Raw genomic sequence first — 25118 nt, 5'->3', positions numbered from 1 at the left:
GGAGGACAGGGGGGCCCACAGCGGGCTCCCTCGACTCCCCGGCTGCACCCTCGACAGGTCCCAGACACCCCCATGGGTGATGAAAGCCACATCGACCCTCAGACAGGTGTAGCCCCGGGAGTAACCCGGGTCCACAAAGTGAGTTCAAAGTGTTGATGATCAATGAGTCCTGCAATTCATGTTACTTGCATTCTTCATTGATGCATGAGCTGAGTGATCCACTGCTCAGTCGTACAGTTCTCATTTGCCATGGGCACCCCTGCCCTCCCAGCATCGCACCTCAAGACGAGCACACGAGGTTTCACAGGCGTCATCATGGGTGCCCAGACCGGGGTTACTGGCCCCGCGTTGCAGGACAGCAGGGAGTGCCACAGCGGCCAGCACATGACCACACCACTGACCTTTTAGGTCTTTGAACCAACACCCCGCATGGAGCGGGGCATCCTTCACAGGTACCCATGACTGACATCGAGGGGAGAAGACTCCATTGTGAAACCCCCAGGGGTGGCCCCGCAAGGCAAGAGGGGAGGCCACCGCCCCCCCTGCCGGGACTACACCCTCTCCCTTCCGCTACCACATGGGGAGCCAGCCACCTCCGGGGCACATGGTGGACCGCACCATTGGGCCAGGCACATCTTCCACCACCATCCCCTCATGGCAGCAGAGGAGCACAGGCACCTCCCACCAAGGGGGACAGACACCACCCCTCCTCTCACTCTCTCCACTCTTCCTCCCCCCTGGAGACACAGGCTCAGTCCTGCTGGCATCCACAAGGGTGCATGGAGAGAGAGGAATCAGAGGAAGACAGAGAGAGACAGATGGGTCAGGGCAGCGGAGCGAGGAGAAGCCCTGGTACCCCAGGGACAGCAATGTCCCAGGACCCACGGCGTTAATGATCCTTCCACAGGTTCACCTACGGAAACCTTGTTATGACTTTTACTTCCTCTAGATAGTCATTTCATAGTCGTCTTGGTGCGCCGCCGGGGCCATGACCGAATCCAGCGGGCCAATCCGAGGACCTCACTAAACCATCCAATCGGTAGTAGCGATGGGATGGTGTGTACAAAGGGCAGAGACTTAATCAACACAAGTTTATGACCCGCACTTACTGGGAATTCCTCGTTCGCAGAGAATAATAGCAATCTCCGATCCCTTACACTAATGGGGTTCAGTGGATTACCCAAACTTGTGTAGACACATGCTGATCCATTCAGTGTAGCACGCGTGCAGCCCCGGACATCTAAGGGCATCACAGACCTGTTATTGCTCAATCTCGTGTGGCTGAAAGTCACTTGTCTCTCTAAGAAGTTGGAGATGACCGCACTGGGCTGCATAACTATTTAGCATGGCAGAGTTTCATTCGTTATCAGAAAAAAACAGACAAATCACTCCACCAACGAAGAACGGCCATGCACCACCACCCACAGAATCGAGAAAGAGCAATCAATGTGTCACTCCTTTCTGTGTCCGGCCCCTCATCAGGACCTCTCTCCATTTTTGGCCGACCTCGTGGAACTCCCCTCTGCCGCCGACTGGTAGCCACGACCTCATCGTGACTTGCTTTCCCCTCCTTTCCCATCCAGATTCACGCAAGGGACTTTGCCACATTTTACGGACACTGCCCCATACCGGCCAGAGACAGAACCCTCACACCTCCCTGGCAGGAGCGCTCCATGCCCAGGCGCCTTATGCTGATATCCCCCACCGACTTCTGCAGGGGTGGACTCGCCCACCGACTTCACTCGGAAAGGAGAGCTCCTAGTCCTGCGGCATTCTGCAGGACAATTCCCTGAAACTTCCGAACCACCGAGGGGGCACACTCTGAGTGCCCTCGCATCCAGGGGGGGGGGGGAGTGCTCCATGCCTGGGAGCCTTCCGCCTCTCTCCCCCTCCGACTTCCACAGGGGGGACTCACCCGAGTTCACCCGGGAAGGAGAGCTCCTGGTCCAGCGGCTTTATGCAGGATGATCCCCTGACACTTCCAAACCACCAGGGAGTGCGCTCTCAGTGCCCACACACCCAGGGAGGAGCGCTCCATGCCTCCGAGCCTTGCGCCGCTCTCCCCCTGCAATCCAGTCAAGACCACCATGGTCCACCTCTTCCACATATCCCCTGCAGGCTGCCTAACCGGGCAGTGTTTGAGCCCTCGCCGCCTCTCACTGGGACCTCCCTCCATTTTTGGCCAACCTTGCGGAACTCCTCTCACCCTCTGAGGGGCAGCCAAGCTCCCATCAGGACTTCCATGTCCCCCCTCCTTTCCCATCCAGAGCCATTCTGGGGACTTTGCCACATTTTGGGAATGCTGGTCTGGACCCCCTCACCCAGGCGGCAGCCACATTTAGGGAATGCTTGTCCTGACCCCCTCACCCAGGCAGCAGCCCTTCTGTTATCCAGCTCTCTCTCCCTTAAGGACTTCCATGGGGAGGGACCTCCTCATGGCTTCCACTTCTACCCAAGCGGGAGAGCTCTTTTCCCGGGTTACATAACTCCGGGAGGCTGCCAAATCATAATGCGTCATCTCTGCTCTTGGAGCCCCTCAGGGGAGCTTCCCACCAATCCTTCCAGCCTTGTGGAACTCTGCTGGCCGCAAGACCTCAGCCAGACCGTCATCCAGACTTTCATGTGCCCCCCTGCTCTCTCCCCTCCAGAGCACCTCCTGGGACTTTGCAATATTTCGAACTTCAATCGGGAGGGACCCCCTCATGGCTTCCACTTCTACATGATGAGAGAGCTCTTTTCCCATTTTACATACTATATTTCTTTCTAAGTAAGACCTAACCAGAGAGTAAGACCTAGCCTCTTTTTTCCAGGGTGTTCATGATATAAGCTCTTCACCAAAAATAAGCCCCAGTTCCAATTCTTACTGTAACCTAATCATCACTAACACTTGATAGTTGAGATCCTTGGCCCATCAACCCACGCAGATGTAATTTGATCGGTCAAAGTACAGACAACGTGCAGGAAGCATGCGCTCATGGTAACAAGCAGCTGTGGTAGTGTCTTCTCTTCATTACCGGTGCCATTTTGTGTTGCCACTCTGGTCGCGCAAGTCTTCAATTAACCCCGCCCCCAGACAAGATGAATGCAAAAAGAAAGAGCTATTCCGCCGAGTACAAGAAAGGAATCATGGAGGACTCCTGTGGAAATAACCTGACTGCTTTCTGTAAAGAGAAGTTAGATCTCCGAATGGTCTGAAAGTGGTGAGCAGCGTACGTTAACCTCAGTCAACAGGCCGATGAGGGAAATGCTAAGAAGTGTAAGTGTGGATCAGGTCGGCAACCATTATTTACTGAGCTTGAACACATAATCTGTGAGTGGATTGCTAACAGGAGAGCAAAGGCTTTGGTTGTGCGCAGGGCTGATATTCAAGCATTTGCCCTTGCAATAGCACCACAGTTAGAAATATCCCCAGAAGAATTCAAAGCATCACATTGGCTGGATGGCTTCCTTCAGCGATATGAACTGTTTCTAAGAAGATCAACAACACTGTTCAAGCTGGAAGATACTGACGTTATTAAACATGCACTTGTGTTCAAGTTCTTTGTTGATGGCATTGACTTTTCTAAATACCAACTCTCAAACATGATTGCTATGGATGAAACTGCAGTGTTTATGGGCCAAGGATATCAAACAACAATTGATCAGAGGGGTGCCTTGTCGGTCTACATTCCCTCCGCTGGTTACGAGAGTGCACGTGTTACCTGTATTTTGGCAATTCATCTAGATGGAAGGAAAACCCCACCTCTAATCATTAGTAATGGCAAGAAAGATAAGATTGAACATGTTTCAGGAATTTAGATTCCTGAAACCGAAAAAGCCTGGTGCAAACAAGCAGTTATAAGGAAGTGGGTCAATGTAATGCTGCCACTTGTTTTGCGAGGTGGTGAAAGAGGTCTTCTAGTCTGGGATTCAGCCATCACTCACCACACTAAAGAAATGAAGAAATTCCTAGCACGGAGGAGAATAGATGAAGTAATGATTCCCGTAGGAATGACTGCCTATCTCCAGACTCTTGGCATTGCAATAAGCAAGCCATTCAAGGACCATTTGGCATGGAACTCAATAACTACATTGAAAATAAAATGGAGAGAAATTAGCATGGAAACTTTGTGAAGCCTAACCTGCAAGAGATCGTGACTTGGGCGAAAAATTCATGGGATAAAGTCACTGACAGCTGTGTTGCCAATGCACTATGAGCAGGCTACGTGGACAAGCAATGCTCATTTAAGGAGAGCTAAATTGCTAGGCATGACAGACTGGGGAAAATGGTGCTACAGGAAATGGAGTTGCAAGAAATTCAGGCTGAAATTCGGGGGTTGGACACTTATGACAATGTCCCAGAAGAAGATGACATGACTGTATTTGAATAACTGTGAAAGCCAAGGTGCAGATATTTTGGAGTTGAAATGTTTGCTGCACTGTTTATGTAGAATTCTCACACAACTGTCAACCCGCTATTAGAACTGTTGTCCAATAATAGAAAAGTACAGAATAAATGTCAATTTGTGTACATGAATAAATGTCAATTTGTGTACATGAATAAATGTCAATTTGTGTTAATTAATTGTCAGTTTTTGTACATGAATAACTGAATAAAGGTAGATTGTTGTACGGTGTGGGTAAATAAGGCATCCCCTGATGAGCACTAATGCGCATTTCACTGGGAGAAAGAATATAAGACCTGGTCTTATTTTCGGAGAAATACAGTAGGTAGACAGGTATTCCTTCCTTCTGGACAAACAGCAGTGGTTCTTCCATGCCTGCACCACATGCACTTAAGCAGTTGCAGAGGATGTGTCTAACAAGTAGTCTGTGGTGGCAGAAGGGACTATGCTGGAGGGAACCAAGATAAAATATGAAAAGCCTGAGGAAGCAGAAATGAACAGCAGGGTCACCCATCTGCAGCTGAGGCAGATTTGTGGGCTGCTAAAGGGACAAAAGCTGTCTGGAAATTTTCCTTTTTTTATGGCTGGAAGAAGGAAGAACCAAGGAACTGGCAACTTGTTCTATGTAAGCTGAAAATGAGGGCTGAATCCCAGGTAAGAATGACAGCAATAGTCTGTAAACCAGTTAAGTAACATTTTTTTTCCACCAAAAACATAGTAACAAACACAACATAATTATCCCAGCCCCAAAAGTAATTTAACAAAAGTTTAAGTCAGAATATCAAAGAAAAGAAAGTGCTTACAACTTTTTTTTTTTTTTTACATGAAAAATGACTTAGTCACGTAACAATCCAATGAAACACTATTTTCATAGCTTAAAGTTAGTTTTGCAGAAAAAGTTTTCTCATATTCATGTGGAAGGTTCTTTCCCCGAAAGGAGCTCATCTCCCCAGCACTGAAGAAAAGCTAGCCAATTGTTGATCCTCAAAAGCTCGCAATTCTAAAAACCTTCCCAATTATTTCATATTTTAAATGCCAAATGCTACAGCCTTTACATACATTTCCCAAACTGCGTTGTATACCCGCACATCCTGCACCATGCAGTACCCTTCCTTAAGAGGACATGGCAGCTGCTAACCCCTGATCCCAGTAGCGCCACTTGGCCCTTACTCTATTTCCTCTTTCTTTCACCCTTAATTTTCAGTTCAACTTATCCCAGTCATCAGTTTCTTAACATTAGCAACTGTTGAAGCTGAGCTGTCCTCTACTTAACCAAACTTAAACACCCAGTTCTAATCAACTCACTACAGATAAAACAAAGTGGAGATATACACCCCAGCCCAGGCCCTCTCCCCACACAACATAATCTGCTAGATTCTAATGCCCAACTCAGTTCAAACTTCACTAGTATACAGATTACCAACTGAGATTTCATCATGAATATGAACCTTAGAAGCATTTTGAACAAAACCTCCGAATTTCATACTGCCCTTACCCAATATATACCTGAAATAGCTATAGTAATAAAATCCTGGTTAAAGCCTCACAAACAAGAAACAGAGATACTAACCCATAGTTACAACATCCCATAGGCTGGATAGAATTCACAAGAAGGGTTGTGGATAACCATAATCTATAAGGATAACCTCAAACTGGAAAGACTACCTTGTAACTACCCAGCCCCAAGAAAGTCTGAACTCAACCTTGCCTCCTAATTAACAAACACAAAATTATCGTAGCAGTCTACATTCTCCCTGGAAATAACCCATCCTCTATCTAAGATGTCCCTTACTGGTGTTCATCAACATATAAGTAGGAAACCATAAAAATGAGAGATTCCAACCTAGATTGGGCTACCTGCATTCACGACAGTCCATCCAATTTCGTAGATCTTTATGGGTACTGCCAAGCGATAGAAACTCCAGCCAGGATTGACAAACACAGTAATAAACAGTGTCTTCTAGATTGGTCTCTTATAAATACACCCTCCCACTACTATCAGTCAGGCTGTCTCCCAGACGGTCTAAGCTATCACAGACTTACCAACCTAATTTGACAACATATTCATCCTCCCAAAAATATTACTTATAAATACATACGCAGTAAATGAAAATTTTCACCTGAAGTATTTAAAAGTATTTTGCAAAAATGTGACTGGTCTCCACTCAAACACCTCCTCCTTGACATGGCTATCCAATACTTTAATGATAAATTTATCAATATCCTAAATCAGCTAGCTCCCCTCAGAAAAATTTGTGATAAATCTAAACCTACTCCTTGGCTCACAAAAGAAGACAAAAGGTCCTTAATCAAAGAGATAGAGCCTGATGTCATTACCATGACACAAACAATGAAGCATCACTACACAACTATTAACAGCTGTGTAATCTAGCTAAAAAAATTAAGCATGACAAAAAAAAGTATACTACACTACCACTCAAATAACCCACAGAAATTTGGGCAAGCCATTAACTGCCTGCTGAAGCCTGGACACACCACAACCCCTACTCCAACCTCTACCAACACCACTAATAATATTGCTTCACAGTGCAACTCCTACTTTATCAACTCTATGCTATTGCTCATAAAAAAAAAAAAAACATTAATACCCCTCTATCATTACCTACTCATACTTTAGATTCACTCAACTTTTTCTCAATTAAGCCTACACAAGCCAGCACCATAAAAATATTCTATCTAAACTTAAACTCACAACCCTCGCTGCAAATCGGCTTCCCAGTGACTGTCTGAAAATTGCATCAGATGTGATTTCCTTTCCAGTTTCTATCCATTTTTAACCAGTCTGTTAAAGAACAATTCATCTCAAAACTCAGGAAAACCTCTCATGTAATGCCACTAAGCAAAGGTGAGACATACACTGAACTCAACAACTATGGGCTCATAGCTATACTACAGCCTTTTGCTAAGATCCTTGAAAAATGTGTTCACATACAACTACTGCAATATCTACTACATAATAACCTACTGTCCCCTTCCCAACATTGGTTTAGGCCTAAACGTACAGCGCTTGTTAACGTCACTAATTCAAATAACCAGATCAGAAACAATGGTCACCATGTCTCCTCTGTCTTTCTGGATAAGTCAAAAGCTTTTGACACCGTTTCCCACCAGACACTTCTCAATGAACTAGCCTCTCTAAATCTAAGTCCTACCTGTTATGGTTTCTTAACTGTTGACTACCAACAAGCAGACAAATGGAATAATAAACTACCACCTCTGCTAAATGTCTCAGTCGGCATACCTCAAGGGTCAGTACTTGGTCCACTACTATTCTCCATATTCTCTAATAAATTATCCACAGCCAGTCAACATGCAACAATTATTCAGTATGCTGATGATTCCCCCCCTTATTTGCTCAGCACCCTCTATCTCTTCACTCCATCACATAATCCAAAAAGCCTTTAGTGACATTGAAAGTTACCTATCTGATGGTCAACAACTTCTCAACCCAAATAAAACTAAGCTCATGCTCTTTACTAGTAGCAAAACACATAGCCGGCATTCCCTCTTCACCATCCACTGTTCTAGTAATACTGTAATAGAACCAGTAGAGCATATTAAGCTCATAGGAGTGACCATTGACAACAACCTGAGGTTTGACAAGCACCTAGCCATAACCATCAAAACAGTATATGTCAATCTAGGCTCACTCTGTAGGATAAAACATTTCCTAACTGACCCCACCAGACAAGCTATGTCCAGAACCCACCTACTTTCCACCCTCCCTTATGCTTCAGCTATACTTAACAAACCTTAGAAAAACAGAGTTAAATAAATTGGAGTCCTACTACAACAAAATAGCAAGATTTGCATCAAACCTCCCTTACGGATCATACCACTGCAGTGCATTGCGGCATCTAAAATGGCCAAAACTTCCTAATCTTCTGACCTATAACTGACTAACCTTCATACACTACATACTCACGCACCCCAATAGCTGTCCCTCTCTCAAATACCTTGTCCAAACCTACTCTAGCTCTAGAACACTAAGATCCAACAACAAAGGCCTGCTAACAGTTACCAAATCTAACAACTGCTTTGGGGATTCCCTCTTCTCTAACCACGAATCTAAACTTTGGAATACACTACCTCAAACCGTCATTAATTGCATCAGTACAACAAATTGTAAACATCTTCTTAGGAACACCTCATCAACAACTGGATGTACTCCTGGACAAACCCAGGCTGAATATACTGTCTATCCCATATAGCTCTACCAGGTCATACTATCTTATTTGATCTCTCTCTGCCAGCTTTCTGTCCCCTCCCACTAATTACTAGCATGAGTTGACACCCCCTTATCACTTTCTTGCATATCTATAAGACAATACTTAGTACACAAACACAGTTACTTCAGAGTTCAAAACCACAGGAAATATTTTAAAGCAGCATTGCAGGGCAGTCTCAAATAAATACAGAAAACATCTAAACTAATCTTTATTATATTCCTATCTATATCTAAAAGAGATACTATGCCCTAAGAACTTGCTTACAGAGCAAGGCAAATGCAGATGAGTGGATGTTCTTGCTAGGTCCAAGACAAAATACAAAATGCCCAGTCTCTCTCAGAGAGTTCTTAAATCAATATCACATTTTACTGCTGGGTTAGCCTGGATGACATCACTTTTTGCCACATGCCTTCAGTTCCCAAGCTAAACAGAAACTTAACAGAATTTAACACCCCTGTGTAAGAAATGCATATCTCTCAGATGTTTTCTCAGAACTATGTAGCTGCTAATAAGTCATAAAACAATAAAACACTTTTCATTTTAAACCTAGTAATTACTTTTCTTTCAAGACAATAGAAAAACCTCTAGCTCTAGATATTGTGTCTGCTTCTGCATTGAAACTGAGAGATAACATCTCTTGTTTACGGCCCAGCTATAAAGCAACTTAACCTCAACTATTCTTAAGTTTTGCAGATTAATCATCTTTGTTCCAGCAGGGTATTCTGTGATTATATTCTTGAAGCTCAGTACATAACATACAAGTTCTGTATAAATCATATCAGTATTCACAAATAACATTGAATTATTTACAAAATTCCAGATAGCTGGGCTGGTAGTGTTACCCGATATCACAAGCTGCATACCTAACAGTCTCACACTCTATATTCTGTTGCTTCTGCAGAAACCTTTTATCCAGGTTAATTTCCCAGTGTCTATTAATAGCTACTACCTGACCTTTAAAATTATTATATAAAATGTTATTTGTTTTCCTGATAACCCGTTTTATACTAGCTTCTGCCTTCCTAGCTTCAACCTGTAAACTTAAAGGAAAACTCCACCTTAGAACTAAAAAAAAAATCCTGTTTTTTTCACACACTTGGTTTTCCGAGTTATTTTAACATCTCTAAATCACTCCAAATTTTAATATGTTTTCTGCAAAATGGCTGTCATTGGGGGCTTGACTTATCAACATGATCTTATTTTTCTTCCATGAGTTATGAGAGATATAAGGAAGTAGTGCTATATTCCCATTCCATTGACGTACTTTGGGATTAGTGTCAATCACTGTCATTTTATATACTGTGTTTAATAGGACTGCTTCTTTTATTTCTTGAATGGCCCTCATTTATGTGTGTCTCAGGAATTGTTTTATAGTATACTAAGGAATTATGCAGTTGCAAACAAAACAGTTGCTAAATTGTAGGCCTTTGTTCAAAGCATCTTTTTGTAGTCCAAGATGAATCGTCAGCCTCTCCCCTTACAGTTTGGTGACTGTGCTGATACTTTACAAAAATTACAAGAAATATTTTCTGACTTTTCTCTAAATGGCAATCTTTGATACTACATTGCAGACATCTTAAAATGTAAAGTAGTATAAACAACAAACATTTAAAGTGTAAAGCTTAGCATTTCAAAACTGTGATGCTGCTTGTGTAAGTTTTTCAAAAGAGCTGACAGCTGCGTTTGAACCACTGACTGATCAAATTGCTCTGTTTTGCTATGAAAGGCGTGGTACATTGGAAGCAGCTATGAATCAGTGCAAGTTTCTCTTCCTCTCTGCAATAAAGACCATGGAAAACAGTTTCACATCTCTGTCTTGTTCACAGCAGCCTGAGCTCCCAAGTACAAATTTCTCTGTCTGTGGTATGTCATGCAAGTGTAGGCAAATTCCTCTGCAACTTATGGGAGACATTAAGCTATAGAAAAAGTGGGTAGCCTTCCTTTGATACCAAAGTGATGAAATGAAAGTTTTATAAAGTACAAGCAGGTTTCAGGTACCTACACAGCACTGGAGTTGTAGGGAGAAAAGCATCCTGAGTTGAATTAAACTGTAGGTGAAGGTGAAGTTTTCCTTTAGACAGCTCTGGGGGCTTGCCCAATGCTCTCCTTTCCTTATTCTTTGTTGATGCTTTTCTACTAACCCTTAAAAGGGGAAAATACCAGTCAGCCAACCTACATGAATGCTTTGCTTCATCCCATGTTAATAAAATGCCATCTTCCCCTAATTACTTCCAAAAGAAAGGATCCATTACTAACCTTTTCCATATTTCACCCACGTTCTCTGTACCCTTTGTTTCTAGTTTCCTGCATGTACCCTATTAGGTAAACATCCTTTCTATGAGAAAGTTATATTCTAACTAAATTTGCTTTTTTTTTTTTTTTTTTTAATAAACAGCTGTGATGTTGCTTAGCAAGGAAGCAGCAGGACAACTTTAATTTCCAACAATTATTTTTTGGGGACTTTAGAAGGTGCAGATTATTTTTCCCCTTTGATTAAGGATAGGATTTAGTTGTGTAGAAAAGATTATTTAGCTGTTCACATTAGCTAAAAGTAATGCATGTCTGTTTTCCCTTGTTGCTTCAATATAATAGGCAATGTCATTAACATGGGCAGTATAAAAATGTGTTGTCTTGAATCTGAACCTAAAGTAAGGGTGCATTTAAAGGCTATTCACTTTTGCTTAAGAAGGTGCACAAGATTAAGAAGAGGTAAATTAATAGTGATGTCCACACTACTGTATCTATTAAACCTCCAGAGGAAATTTCAAGTGCATTTGTGTTTGTCAGTATATTGTTACAGGCAGCATGTATGCCATTATATTAGATCCACAGATTTGCTTGCTGTAACCCCGTGCATGGTGCATTTTATAGGTAAAACTAAAAAAATAAGTAATATAGAGAGTATATACCCAAATGTATTAAAAACTTAGTAGACTGGGCTTTGTTTGTTTTGTATACTTTTAACTGTATTGTAGGACATTACTTTATAGTTCAAAGCAACATAATAGTCCCTGGTCAAGAAGTGAGTTCTGATAGGTTCCTGATAGAAGATTATAACTGCCATCAGAGTTGTACTTCCATAACTGTGTTGGAGGTTCCTGATAGAAAATTGTAACTGCCGTCAGAGTTTTACTTCCATAACTGTGTTGGTGTCAGTGAAATGTCTATTATTTTTCCCATATGGAAATAACATGCGCGCACACACACGCACACACACCCTTACTTTTGTTCATATTCATGTTTTCAAATCAGTTGATGTTATGTGATCCTATCTCGCCTACATTCTGTACTGATGGGTTCGGAGCCGATCCTCAGCTCCGACTCGGCACGCTATACTATAGAGCGAAGCCTCTTATTGGCTGAGCTATTCTATATCCCAGGATGCACCACCACCACTACTTCCCCAGATCTCGTTTGCTGCTTACAAGCTAGGACGTGGTCTCGAACTTGGCTGAGCTAAGTGCTTTTTTTCTGAAAGTTTTTCTGTCAGGAAATTCTTTAATCTTTACCCAAAAGCTGTTTTAACAGCTATTGTTGTGTATAAGTGTGTTTTTGTGAATTTTTTGTGGTGAATTTGTGTGACTGGACAGGGAAAGGTTTCCGTTTAAGTTAGAGGGGCCTTCCCCTAGTTCTTTAGTCAGTCTTCTATTATTTCGGAGAGGTCAAGTACCTGTTTGAGTTAGAGGGTTCTTGGCCCTCTGTTTGGTGTATTTGTCTTTGTTTAAGTTTCTTGGGCTTTCGCTCTCGTTAAAAAAAAAAAAATTATTATTGTGAAAATCTTTGTGCTGAGATACATTGTGTTTTTCTCTGTTATAGTGAGTAGTCTACAGGCATTATGTCTAAGGAGCATAGACCCTCAGGATTTAAGAAATGCATGAGATGCAACTACAAAATGTCCATCACGGACGATCACTCCTTATGCGTGTACTGTTTAGGCGCCAAACACCTTCAGGAGTCTTGCAGTGTGTGTCACGCCTTTTCCTCTAGGGTCCTCCAAGAGAGGGAGAATAAATTGATCTTAAAAGGGCTTATCAAACCCTCCTTCGAAGAGGCCTTATCTTCCTCTTCCTCTCCAGCTAAGAAAAAGAAATCGTCGGCTCCAACCAGCCCGTCGGAACCGACCACTAAGAAATCTAGGCAGGCTTCTCCATCGGCTCCACGGACTTCAGAGCCGAGGGCGGAACGGTCTGCCTCGATGCCTCCAGCCTCGACTCCTCTGGTTTCGGAGCCGATGGCTGGGGCTTCGAGAGGCGGGTCACCTTCATCGGCTCCACTGATTTTGGAGCCGATGAGGGTTGCCGGCTCAGACTCTTCCCCTTCGGCGCCGAAGCCCTCTTCGGCACAGAGGGAAATTGCTGTGGAATCTCCCTCTGCACCGATACTGATCGAGTTTATTCGGAGCCGGTCCCCCAGTCCTTCGGAGCCGATGGAGAAGTTGGTTCGGACCCGGTCGGTCTCCTCCCGATCTTCCAAGATGTCGGATTCGGACATCGACAGGGTGCTCCTAAGACTGTTTCAGTCTCCTGTATCCAGAAATTAGTTTCGGCTCCAGCCCATTCGGCTTCGGAGCCGATGGCCCTGGCCCACCCTGTAGTTCTGGTTCCTCCACCAACAGCCTCGGCACCGTTGGAGCCGGTGCTGGTGGAGCCAATGGAGGTTTTCGGGTCGGCTCCGACCCTTACTCCAACCCCGGCTCTCAGGTCGGAGTTCGGTACACGGACCTCCTCGGTCGGCCCCGGGGGGGACGCTTCGGGACCGATGTTTTCAGTTACGAGCCTTCCTCTCAGTGCGTCTGCTGCGGGGATACCGTCTACTGTTGTGGCCCCGGGGGTTGGACCTTCCCAGGACTCTGGCGGTCCGGCCTTCAGGGCCATGAGGAGTGCTTTGGCCAAATCTTCTTTGGCTACCTCCATGGTCTCACCGGCACCTTCCCTACACACGGAGACTGGGTCTTTTGTAGTCCCCCTGTCGCTAGACAGCGGAGCCCCGGGGCCTGAGGCCACCCCCAGTGGGGTTTCCCCCCCTCCTGGGGGTCCCTCTGAAACTTCTTCGGAGGAACCCCCAAGGAAAAGACTGTGCAAGAGGAAGCACGGCGACTCCCCCGATGAGTCTCTCATGTCAGACACCGATCTTGATGATGCGGAAGGGTCCCTAAGTCGTCCTCAGATGATGTCTCCTTTGCAGACATCTTGGAAGCCCTCAAACAACGAGGCGGCTGGCATTCCAAACCCCCTTACGCTGACGAGTCGGTGTTCCTCAAGGCCTTCGGGGCTCAGCCCTCCGCCTTCTGGGTGTCTCTGCCCTTCGACGAGCTCCTAGATTTGATCTGTCAAAGGGCGTGGGAGCATCCAGACTCTGTGGAACCGGTGCCGGCTCGCCCAAATAAATTCTTATCAGCACCCCCAGAGAAGGAGTTTCTGACCAAAGGTGTGGCTGTAGATGCCCTGGTGGTGGCATCTGCTACCCAACAAGATGTAGCAGAGGCTTCGACATCTGTCCATCCTCCTAATAAGGAGTCTAGGAGCATGGACCGGTACGGGAAGCGCACCCTCAGTTCAGCGGCCTTTACTTTAAGGTCCCTGAACTATTTGACGCACTTCACTAGATTTCAGAGGGATCTGATCAAGGAGCTTTCAGATACCCTCTTGGGTAACCTACCTGAGCAGCTGGCCCAGATGGTTGGCTCTCAGTTGGCTACTCTGTCATCGATATCAAACTCGTCCATGAGGCTCATTTCATATGCAGCCGAGGGTGCGAGTAGAGCGGTGGGTACGGGTGTTGCTCTACGGAGGCAAGCCTGGCTCCGCCTGTGTCATTTTGCGGAAGCCTTTAAGTCTTCCTTTGCCGATGCTCCCTTTGATGGGTCCTCTTTGTTTGGACCCAAGGTAAAGGACACATTGACCCGCTGTGAGCAAGAAGGTAAGACTTTGACTGCCGTAGGGGCACGGTTTTCCACTCCCTTTCGGCCTTACCCCAAGGCTAAAGAGGAGGGAAAATGTGGTTCCGTAAATCACAGAAGTCTTATCCCTCGCAGCAGGACGATCCTCCTTCTAGAGGCAAAGGAGGGGGAAATTTTTCTGGAAGACGCCGTCCCAGAGGCGGCAGAGGCCCCCGCAACACTGGAGACCGCGAGTCCTTTCATGGCTCTTCAGCCTTCCACAATCCCTGAAGGATTGCCCGACTGTGCAGCTCCGGAGCCAGTCGAGGGTCGTTTTTCGAGGCACCTAAAAGCCTGGGAGGGTATCACTTAGGACCGATGGGTGCTTCGAATCATCGCCGGAGGTTACGCCATCCCCTTTTCACACCCCCCTCCGCCGTCCAGGAAAATCCCGGACCCGCCACCCAGTCAACGGGAAATCGCAGCCTTCGAAATCTTAAAGCTGCTTCAAAAAGGAGTCATCCAACCAGTCCCCGCAGACCAGATCGGATTAGGGACTTACTCAAGATTCTTTTTGGTGCCAAAAAAGACCGGGGACTTGAGGCCCATTTTGGATCTCAGCAACCTAAATCGTTCAGTCAAGAAGTCCAAGTTCTGAATGGTCACCTTACAATCCATTCTCCCACTGCTGGAGAAAGGTGCTTGGATGTGCTCCATAGATCTCAAGGACGCCTATTATCACATCCTGATAGATCAGGCGTCCAGGAGACAATTGCGCTTCAGCCTAGGAGACAGTCATTTTCAGTTCTGCGCACTGCCCTTTGGTCTCACCACAGCCCCCAGGGTGTTCACCAAATGTTTGGCGGTCGTGACTGCTCACCTGAGGAGTCTAGGATTCCAGGTGTTTCCATATCTGGACGACTGACTCCTGACTGCCACCTCCAGGCGTCTACTATTGCAGAACCTAGCAGCCACCATATCACTAGGCACTTCCCTTGGAATCACCTTCAATTGGCCAAAGTCTGTGTTGCTGCCATCTCAGCGCATAAGGTTCATCGGAGTAGAGATAGACTCAAACCAAATGCGGGTCTATCTTCCTACAGAAAGGATACAGACTATACAGGCTCAAGTCTGAGCCTTGCTTCTCAAATCCAAAGCCCCAGCCAGGATGGTCCTGCAGCTATTAGGCTCCATGTCGGCCACTGTTCTCCTAGTCCCCTTAGCAAGATTGCATATGAGAATTCTCCAGTGGCTCCTAGCGACCCAGTGGTCTTTTCAGGATCTCCCTCTCAGTAACCTCATACGGATCACGGAAACCTGCAAACGGGACCTCCGCTGGTGGCTGGTGTCCTCCAATCTGGATCAGGGACGACCCTTTGTTCCACCTCCTCCTACGGCCACATTGACGACGGACGCCTCCCAGATGGGGTGGGGGGGGCATTACCTGGGCAGGTCAGTCCAAGGCAATTGGCATCCCGACTAGAGTCTCCTTCACATCAACATTCTAGAAATGAGGGCGGTGCTTCTATCTCTACAAGCCCTCCACGATTACCTCCCTCAGGGCGTAATCGCCATTCAGTCCAACAACATGTCTGTAGTCTGGTATCTGAACAAACAGGGAGGGACCAGATCCTACCCCATTTGCAGAGAGGCCATGAGAGTTTGGGAATGGGCAGTGGCGACCAGACGTTTTCTGGTAGTGAATCATATCCCTGGGAAATCCAACGTGATAGCCGACAGACTAAGCAGAACTATTCTCTCTCCTCACGAGTGGTCTCTGAATGATGCAGTGGCAACTCAGATCTTCAGCAGATGGGGAACTCCTTGTTGCGACCTTTTCGCAACCCCGCTGAATGCGAAGTGCAGAAAATTCTTCTCTCTCACTCCAGCTCCGGGGGAGATTCCCAGGTACGCCCTAGCCCATCCTTGGCCCACCGGCTTGCTTTACGCCTTCCCTCCGGTTCCCCTCTTTCCCAGAGTGATCCAAAAGGCGACTCACTCAGGGAGCAAAATGATTCTAGTTGCCCCTTACTGGCCTCGTCAGGTATGGTTTCCCTATCTTCGGAAGTATGCTCTGGACAGTCCATGGTTCCTGGATCAGATCCCGGACCTATTAATTCATCAGTCGGGACGACTCCATCGGTCCCTTCATTCTTTGAAGTTAACAGCTTGGCTCCTCCTCTTCCGACTATAGTCAGAAATCATACTTTAGACCCGGAAGTCATACGTATCTTATCCTCGGCCCACAAGTCTGCCACTAAGAAATTGTATACTAGCAAATGGAAGAGATTTGCTATTTGGGCTCAACTCCGGGGTCTAGATCCCATCACTGTCCCGGTGTCAGAAGTCCTGAAATTTCTAACTTCCCTATTCAATCAAGGTTCTTCAGTCTCTACCATCAAGGTCCAATTGGCAGCTATTTCCAATTTTCATGAATCTATAAACCCACCTTTGATGAGCAACAGATTGTGTAAAACCTTCATAAAAGGTGCTGCGCTTTTGCGACCTCCGATTTCTCATCCTGCTCCTCCGTGGGATCTCGATGTGGTATTACGTGCCTTAACCTCCTCCCCCTTTGAACCGGCAGCAACCTGTGATTTGAAATTTCTTTCTTGGAAAACTGCCTTTCTGGTCACGATTACTTCAGCCAGAAGGGTTTCAGAGCTTCAAGCTCTATCTGTCAAACCACCGTACCTGATTTTTCACAAAGATAGAGTATCCCTCAGGCCTAACCCATCCTTTGTCCCTAAAGTTTGTTCCAGTTTTTGCCTGCAACAGTCATTAGAACTGCCAGTTTTCTTCCCAAAGTACTCAAACAAAGCAGAATACATCTTCCACACATTGGATGTTCACAGACAATTGCGATTTTATTTAGATAGGACCCAACAAACATGGAAAACAGATCAATTATTTGTGTCCTTTTCGGACAAAAAATTGGGAAAAGCCGTCACAAAGGTCACTATTGCCAAGTGGATCTGGGACTGTATTAGTCAGGCTTATTCCTCTTCTAATAAAGAGCTTACAACCTTTGTCAAAGCTCACTCTACAAGAGCTATGGCTACTTCAATAGCATTCCATTCTAAGCTTGCCATTAGCGACATTTTTGCTGCGGCTACGTGGTCTTCTCCGCACACCTTCATTTCCCACTACAAATTGGATGTGGCATCTCGGGGGCGAGCTTCATTTGGTTCCACAGTTCTCAGGAGTGTTTTCCAGTAAGCCACCCAGGAATCAGGTGCTAGGGACGCTGTCCCATCAGTACAGAATGTAGGCGAGATAGGATCACATAACATCTTTTAGTTATGTACTTACCATAACATTAGATGTTTGGGATCCATCTCGCCTACATTCCTAATAACCCACCCTCCTTCCCCCTGCCTTGGAGATCAGAAGAGACCGGACGGTCCGAGTACTATTGTTTCATCTTGAAACATCTGGCAATGTTATATAAACAGTTATGTGTGTGTGCATGAGTGCGGACAAACAAGATCTGGGGAAGTAGTGGTGGTGCATCCTGGGATATAGAATAGCTCAGCCAATAAGAGGCTTCGCTCTATAGCATAGCGTGCCGAGTCGGAGCCAAGGATCGGCTCCAAACCCATCAGTACAGAATGTAGGCGAGATGGATCCCAAACATATAAAGTTATGGTAAGTACATAACTAAAAGTTTTGGACATTAAAAGTATTTTTTGGCATTGTATTGTTTTTTTCATTCAATTGATTTGTATCTGTTTATTCTCCTTTGTTTTTTATAAGACAATATAAAAACCAAACCACAGCAGGTAAATCCGCACCAGTAAAGAAAGAAAGTAACTGGACATGAATGCACCAACACTCAATTTATTAGAGAAACCCATACCATTCCACATAAAATACAACACAACCTCACTGTAAAGACAAAGTTAGCACTTTCATCCCAGTACAACAGAAACATCTTCAGAATGTTTAAATCCATAAAAAAGACAACATTTAAAGCCTTCACTGAATCACATGACACATTTGAGCAAATAAAACTCTCTTCTGTAAAGCAATTTTTAAAGAGGCATGTTCCACTTGTAAAAATTATGTGGAGGCAGTTGAATAAAACCTAAAACAACCTTAGGCCATTATAATACATCAAATAAATCACCTTAATTTAAAAAAAAAAAATGTTTAAAATATTACTGCCAAACAGTCGTATTTGATAGGTTTTTAACTTTAGAAGGCAGGAAACTGATGTCATATCATTTAACTTGGAAAATTTATTTATTTATTTTATATTTGTTGACCGGGCTAGTCTAGCTGGTTACATATCCATTTTCAGTAGAGGCCTGGGGAGAAAAGCTCCAAGTATGAGAAGATTACTGCATACAATAGTTAGAATAAAAAAACAAGCTTAAAATACATTATAAAGCAAAAAATGTTTGTAAAGAGAGTACAAGTAATTTGTATGATCCAAGTTACAGAGTCATGGTAAAGGTTTAAGCAGCAATCAAGCCATGAGTTTTCTGGTACAGTCAGCACAAGTTTATACAATATTTGAAAAAAAAAAAAAACAAATTGACATTCACTTAGTCAAAGAGGGAGAACGAGAGTAGGCTGGAAAATATAAATAGTAGTAAAGAGTTAGCTTGCAATAATTAAAAGTGTGGTGGGGCAGTAGCCCAGGAGGCAGGGGAAAAGGAGAAGTGAAAGGGAGGATAAGTAATGTTTAGTCAGGCATTGAGCAGGGACAAAGCCAATGTATTTTTAGGTGATCTTTGAGGTGTTTCTTAAAGAGTGGAGTAGATGAGAGAGAGGTTAGTGTTTTAGGAAGGTTGTTCCAGATTCTGCCCATGACATTGGTAAAGAGCGAGTCACCAGCTTTGTTGTTGGATTAATTGTTGGCAATTAGTAACTTGCTAGCTGAGCGTAGTGTTGTAAGATTTTTATATGGGGAGATCAGGTTAGAGAGGATAGGAGTATTAGTAGGGTGTTATAGAATTTTTTGTGTGATCACAAGTTGATTGTATCATAGTTGGTTTTGTAGTTCTAACCATTTGAGTTGTTTGAGGTTGAGACAGTGGTGGGTTCTATAGGGAGAGTCAGTGGCAAATCTGACTATATTATTATAGCTATGTTCCTTGCATTCCCTGCATTGAGGTAATATTTCCACCACAATTCCCTCTCTTCCAAAATTATCCCCAGGGACCTCCTCTGAAATTCTTTTTGTCTACCTTTTCCAAAAAAAAAAAAAAAAAAAAAATAGAATTTGTGATGTTGGTAAGTGGAAATATGCTTACATAAGGCATTTATCACCTTTTGTTTGCTTGTGTCATAACAGTGTTCATATATGCGATCTTTTAACTTCTTTTCAGTTTTCTTTTTGACTTCTGTTTGGTTTAAGCTGTGTAAAACCCAGTACATTGACAACATTGGGCTACCTAAGTAATGCCTTTTGTGTTGTAGTTGCAAAATCCTTTTAATAGGTGTATTTTCAGCTGTTACACTGTTACCAGAATATTGTTATGTTGGCTACAGCTCCCACAGTATATTTACCATATTTTTGTTACAGACTGGTAATTTTTACAGGTGGAGTAGGTCTGTTTAAAAATTGTTTTACTTGAGAAAGAGTTTTATTGGATCAAATGTGTCATATGATTTACTGAAGCATTTAATTTTTTTTTGTAAGACAATGTGCCCGTCGGTGTGAATATTGGCTTTAGTTGATGGTCACTGATGATGTGACACAGTGACCCCGTGTACAACATGGGTGAAAGAGGGTTGATACTGATGCTGTTTAAACATATTTACCACCTTTCCTTGGTTAAACAGCAGTTAGTATAAAATTCATTATGGACTGTGTAAAGTTATATAAGTTAATACATTTACTTGTTCAGATTGTGCATTCTGGGCTGTGTTCTTCAATTTCATACTTCCTGTGCAAGGGTGTTTTGGTAGTGTGCTGTTGTACGTTTGTCTGTCCATTTGCATATTTGTTTGTTGCAATGGTAACGGGTAGAGCACTGATAACAACTGACCAATTTCATCCACAGCTTCTGAGAAGTAAACAATGTTTTAGTCACAGGTCATACACATCAGTTGTAAGTTTGCACACACATACAGTGCAGTCAAGTAAAAGCAGTTGAAAATAGCTTTCAGATTTATTGTACGTGTGTACTTTATTAATGATTTCCTTTTAATTTCCTTTCCAGAAATGTGTTGAAGTGGCAGGCCTAAATGCTCTGCGTGAACTGTACAAATACATAAACAAGTACTATGATCAGGTAAGATCAAGTAAAAAGGGTTACGTTCTGTGGGGTGTAAAAAGATAGCTTCTGCTGGTGTGTGGTAAGAAAGTAAACAGGAAGAAAGGATTAACACGGCTCATCCCAAGACAAGAAGAGTTACTGGAGCTGTGCAGTGCATCATTTACCTGCAGCTGTCACCCTCTGGTGAGCACAGGTTGGAAAGTGGTATTCACTGTATAGACAGATTCCACTTTATGGAGCTTTTTTGTAAAATTGGAGGTCATACTCTCTCAAAAGCTGATACTGGTTAAGATTTTCTACTATGGCTACAGTTCCAGCCTTTTCTCAAATACTAGGACTTTGTCACTGTTTTTATTCTCATTTGCTATAGCACATTCATATTTTGTTTGCATGAAGCATCGTGTATCGTGCAAACCGTGCCTTGCAGTTGTTACAGAACAAATACTCTGATCTGTTCTGTGCCACTCCCTTCAGAGGTGTCCTATTAAGTAATCTGATCACTTACCTGGTTTGACAAATATGACAACAGATTTCCTAAATATTCTTTTGCCCTCTGTTGTTTGTAGGAATTAACATCTAAAAATGCCCTCATTTTGTTAATTTTCATCTTTAGAAGTGGCATTTAGTGCACCAATATGCTACCTGTTTTCTTTGTCTTTTCTGTTTATCCTTCTAAGCTAGTCATGCAAGTCATTTGTCACATAACTATGCCATGATTTTTCCATGCACACTTGACACTTGCTTTCAGACTTTGGTGGTGTTGCTGCCTCTGACGGGGTATTCAAATAAGGCAGAGAACATCAAAAATGCCATAAAGAAATCTTCAGAGTGCAGATAGTCATGTAATTGAAAGGAGGCCTCCTCTCACTATTTTACAGCTAACTACGTTCCTGAGACCTGTTCAAATTTCATATCTTTAGAAACATAAGAGAGCCACCCCTGCTTCATTGGAAAAAATGCAGTCATCTGACACAGGCTGATTCCACTAAGTAATATGCATTTTGTACCTGTAAAAACAATATAAAATTGTCTGTTAAACTGCTTTATAAAATCAGTGCCTATAATTCAACTGAACAATATGTGTTACTGAGAAAAAAAAATCAGTATTTGTATTCTCCAGATATGTATTATGGGATGGTTCCCACCCATTATGGAACTAAGAGCCCTTATATTTGTAGCAGTGCTGACACAATTTCTGAAATTGAGAAAAACATCCCATTTTCCAGTGGTCCAATATGCTTTGTGATTTATGTTTTACTGGATAATTATCTCTGGAAGATGTGATGTCAAATTTGAAAGATATTGAAATCTCCATAAACAAAGGGCTATCCAAAAGGTAAACAGTCATTTAAATGCTGAATTTATTATTTCCAAGCAACTGATGATTCTTTCTTATTGGAGAACAAGGAATAGGAATTGTCATGAGGGTTGGCCAAGGAATAAAAATTGTCATGAGTGTTGGCATGTAAGTTTGTTATTCTTACCAGAGTAGAGTCTGCCATGTAAAAAAAAAAAAAAAACATTGTGGAATACAAGTTAACTGAATTATATAGTAAAGGCTCTTTGAAGATCTTGTAGTTAGGCTAGCATAATCCTCTTGAAGATACAAATATTATTATATGATGTAATTGTAGGATGAATCAGACAGGATAGCAATAACCTATATCAAGGAAAAAGATGGATTGAAAATTTGGCAGATTTTTAATTAACATACATAATTTTGAGAGCATCTTTTTATGGGACAGTGTAACTGAACGGTGGTCATGCAAATTAAATAGACCTATGTGCCAGGTCGCCAGTCCTTAAGCCACTCCAAATTTGTAAAAATTTGGTTAAGAAAATTATGATTCGGGGTGTGGTATTCTAAAATGCCTTTATTTGTATTTTTGCCCCTGCTACCTGCCAACAATCAAACCTTCCCCTTATTCCCTTCACTGGGCATTTTCCAGATTTGGGAGGGGGGGTCATCATTAAGACAGTCATTAGAGGTGGTTTGAAGCTTTCTCTGCTTTTCTCCTCAGCTTTGACTGCATGCACCTGGTGAGAAGCTGGGAAGCAAGTGCAGTGGGCAGCCCATGCTTTGCATCTTCAAGTAGCTCTCCCTTTGCCTCATGGCACGAGTAGTGTTCTGTCTTGTCTACACCATGGAGGTCATCCAGTGCTGTGTACCTTTGAGTACATACAAACCCTGCCCTCCCCTGAGAGAGGTAAGCCATGCTGGGACCACTAATTGACCCCACAGTCAGAGCTCCATTCCTCTGTGGCTTGGAGATGGGCATCTGAATAACCCTTTATTAGCCAATACTATTAAAGTAATCCAGGAGCTTAAGGGACTCTCCTTTTTATATAAAAATCTGTATTTTGAATATAATGCAAAATCAACTGACTTTTATCACAGGCAATTTCTTATGCTAACATTCTTTCTTCAAAACTCTTCAGACTATCTAAGCCATTACTTAGGCAAAAGTTTTTACTATGAAAGACTTCAAATTGTCTAATTTTAAATGTCTTTATTCCAAGCTTCTCTTCCTTTTGCTAAAACTAGCTAAATCTGGGGATATCCAGACAAACCCAGGGCCTTCACAGCTGTACTCTGAATATGCTAATACTAGCATCTGTTCCACTACAAACAGATGCCTCTCTGTTGCAAGCCTAAATGCTTGTGGTTTAAATAATATATGGACAAACTTGTGAGCCTGGTTAGTAATGGAAAACTCCAACATCATGTCCATTTCTGAAACCTGGTTGAACTACTACATTTCAGCGATAAAAGACCCAGACAGAGAAGTGGTAGAGGGCCTTCTTTGCTGATCAAAGTGAATTCTTTTAAAGTAATTGATGTATATAAATATCAGACTACTGATGAGAGTCCAAACTGGGTCCTTTCTCATATTAACCTCAGTGGTCACACCCTCCTGTGATAGATCCAGGCTATATTCCTCACCCTTCTTCAGCCCTTGTTTGTCATAGAGTATTACTAAAATATTTTCCCTTATGTGGTCAGCAGTAGCAGTATCTTACTGGATGACATTACTATCAATGCTAAAGGAAGAGAGTCAACTACTCTTAAGAAAATGTAGCAGTAGGACAGATTAGTACAAACACCTACCAGGCTATATACAAAAAAAAATGTCAAAAGCACTGTGCTAGAGTGAATCATTACCAATATACAACACAGATGTTTTCACACTGAGATTCTCCAAATTCCATGAGACCATTCACTAGTCAAATCCTTCTGTTTTCCTCAATCCTAGAAATCCATCCCAATAATTACAGGACAGTCTTTTCCAAGAAGAAAGCTCCTGTGCCTTAGTACACTCCTTAGTTCAAGTAGATTGTTCTGACTTCTACGGTATGACAAGTCTCTGAACCGCACTGGACTTGTTCATTTCAACTTTTTTTTTACCACTTCAAGATTCATTATACCAAGTTACAAAAAGAAGGCTTAGATCTCAGATCTGTCAGTGGCTAACCTAAGTGATAAAGTGCAAGGTCTGGGGATGATTCATGGAAGACTGACGTACGCAATACACAACTTCATCAGTCCTGTCTTAGTCTGTGAAAAGAAGTTATAAACTACAACCAAGTCATCTAAAGTTATTTACCCTAGGCAAAAAAAGAAGCAAATTTTTCTAAACCAAAACAGTTGTGGAAAGAAAGCAACTGACTAGTGCAGTTTCCAATTTACAACAATCCAGCAATCATTCACCTTCTTTCATCCCCTCCTCCTTTTTCAGTGAATTATGTACACTTCATGGCAGCCTCTTTTAGCAACATCAACAACTTTCACTGCAAGACCTTGCCTTAGACAGTCCTGACTAGCCCTCGCCCTCCCCTGCAGTATACTCTCTGGCCTCCAATGCAGCAGCCTTCCACTTATAACTGTCTAGCAAACAAAATCCCTACTCCAAAAACTAAACAGTGCTTCTCCATGCTTTATCCTACGTTTTTAAAGCTTGCTGCAGAAAACATTGCTGAACTTCTTACCTATGTCTTCAGTACGCCCTTAATGACATCTGTTCCCTGCATTTTTAACTGACCAGCCAAGTGTTCCAGATTGTATGGAACACTCCACATTTAACATTGAAATCGCCCACTGTTTTGCTGTTCTGCATCTTACAGTGGTGGCTACGCTACACAAGTTTTGAGTGGTTCATATAACATCATAACAGCCAAGTGGCATTGCAGATATTGATGATATGTTGAGCATTGTTTATATGTTCTGTTTTAACTGCTGTAAATGCTGAAATGTAATGGTGTTTCTGAAATATGCACTGATCCGATGTTCTTTTCTCCATCTGGATTCAACCTGTGGGTTATCAGATCCAAGAACAGACAACTCTCCAAGACTTCAGCTGACTGATTTCCCTACCCA

General features: G+C 43.3%; 1 protein-coding gene across 1 annotated transcript in view; it reads left to right on the top strand.

Moving 5' to 3' along the window:
* Positions 1-25118, top strand: part of LOC122808326 (plexin-B3-like) — a 2760797-nt gene that overhangs the window by 2596736 nt on the left and 138943 nt on the right. Inside the window, exon 32 of the mRNA XM_044079291.1 lies at positions 20687-20758. Within this exon, the coding sequence (XP_043935226.1) occupies positions 20687-20758 (72 nt within the window). The remainder of the gene's footprint in view (positions 1-20686; positions 20759-25118) is intronic.

The sequence above is a fragment of the Protopterus annectens genome, chromosome 8.part0, assembly GCF_019279795.1.
Source record: "Protopterus annectens isolate FY-2018-M chromosome 8.part0, PAN1.0, whole genome shotgun sequence".
NCBI lineage: Eukaryota > Metazoa > Chordata > Ceratodontiformes > Protopteridae > Protopterus > Protopterus annectens.
Note: the sequence above shows the minus strand (reverse complement) of the source record. Positions and strands in the feature narration are given on the sequence as shown.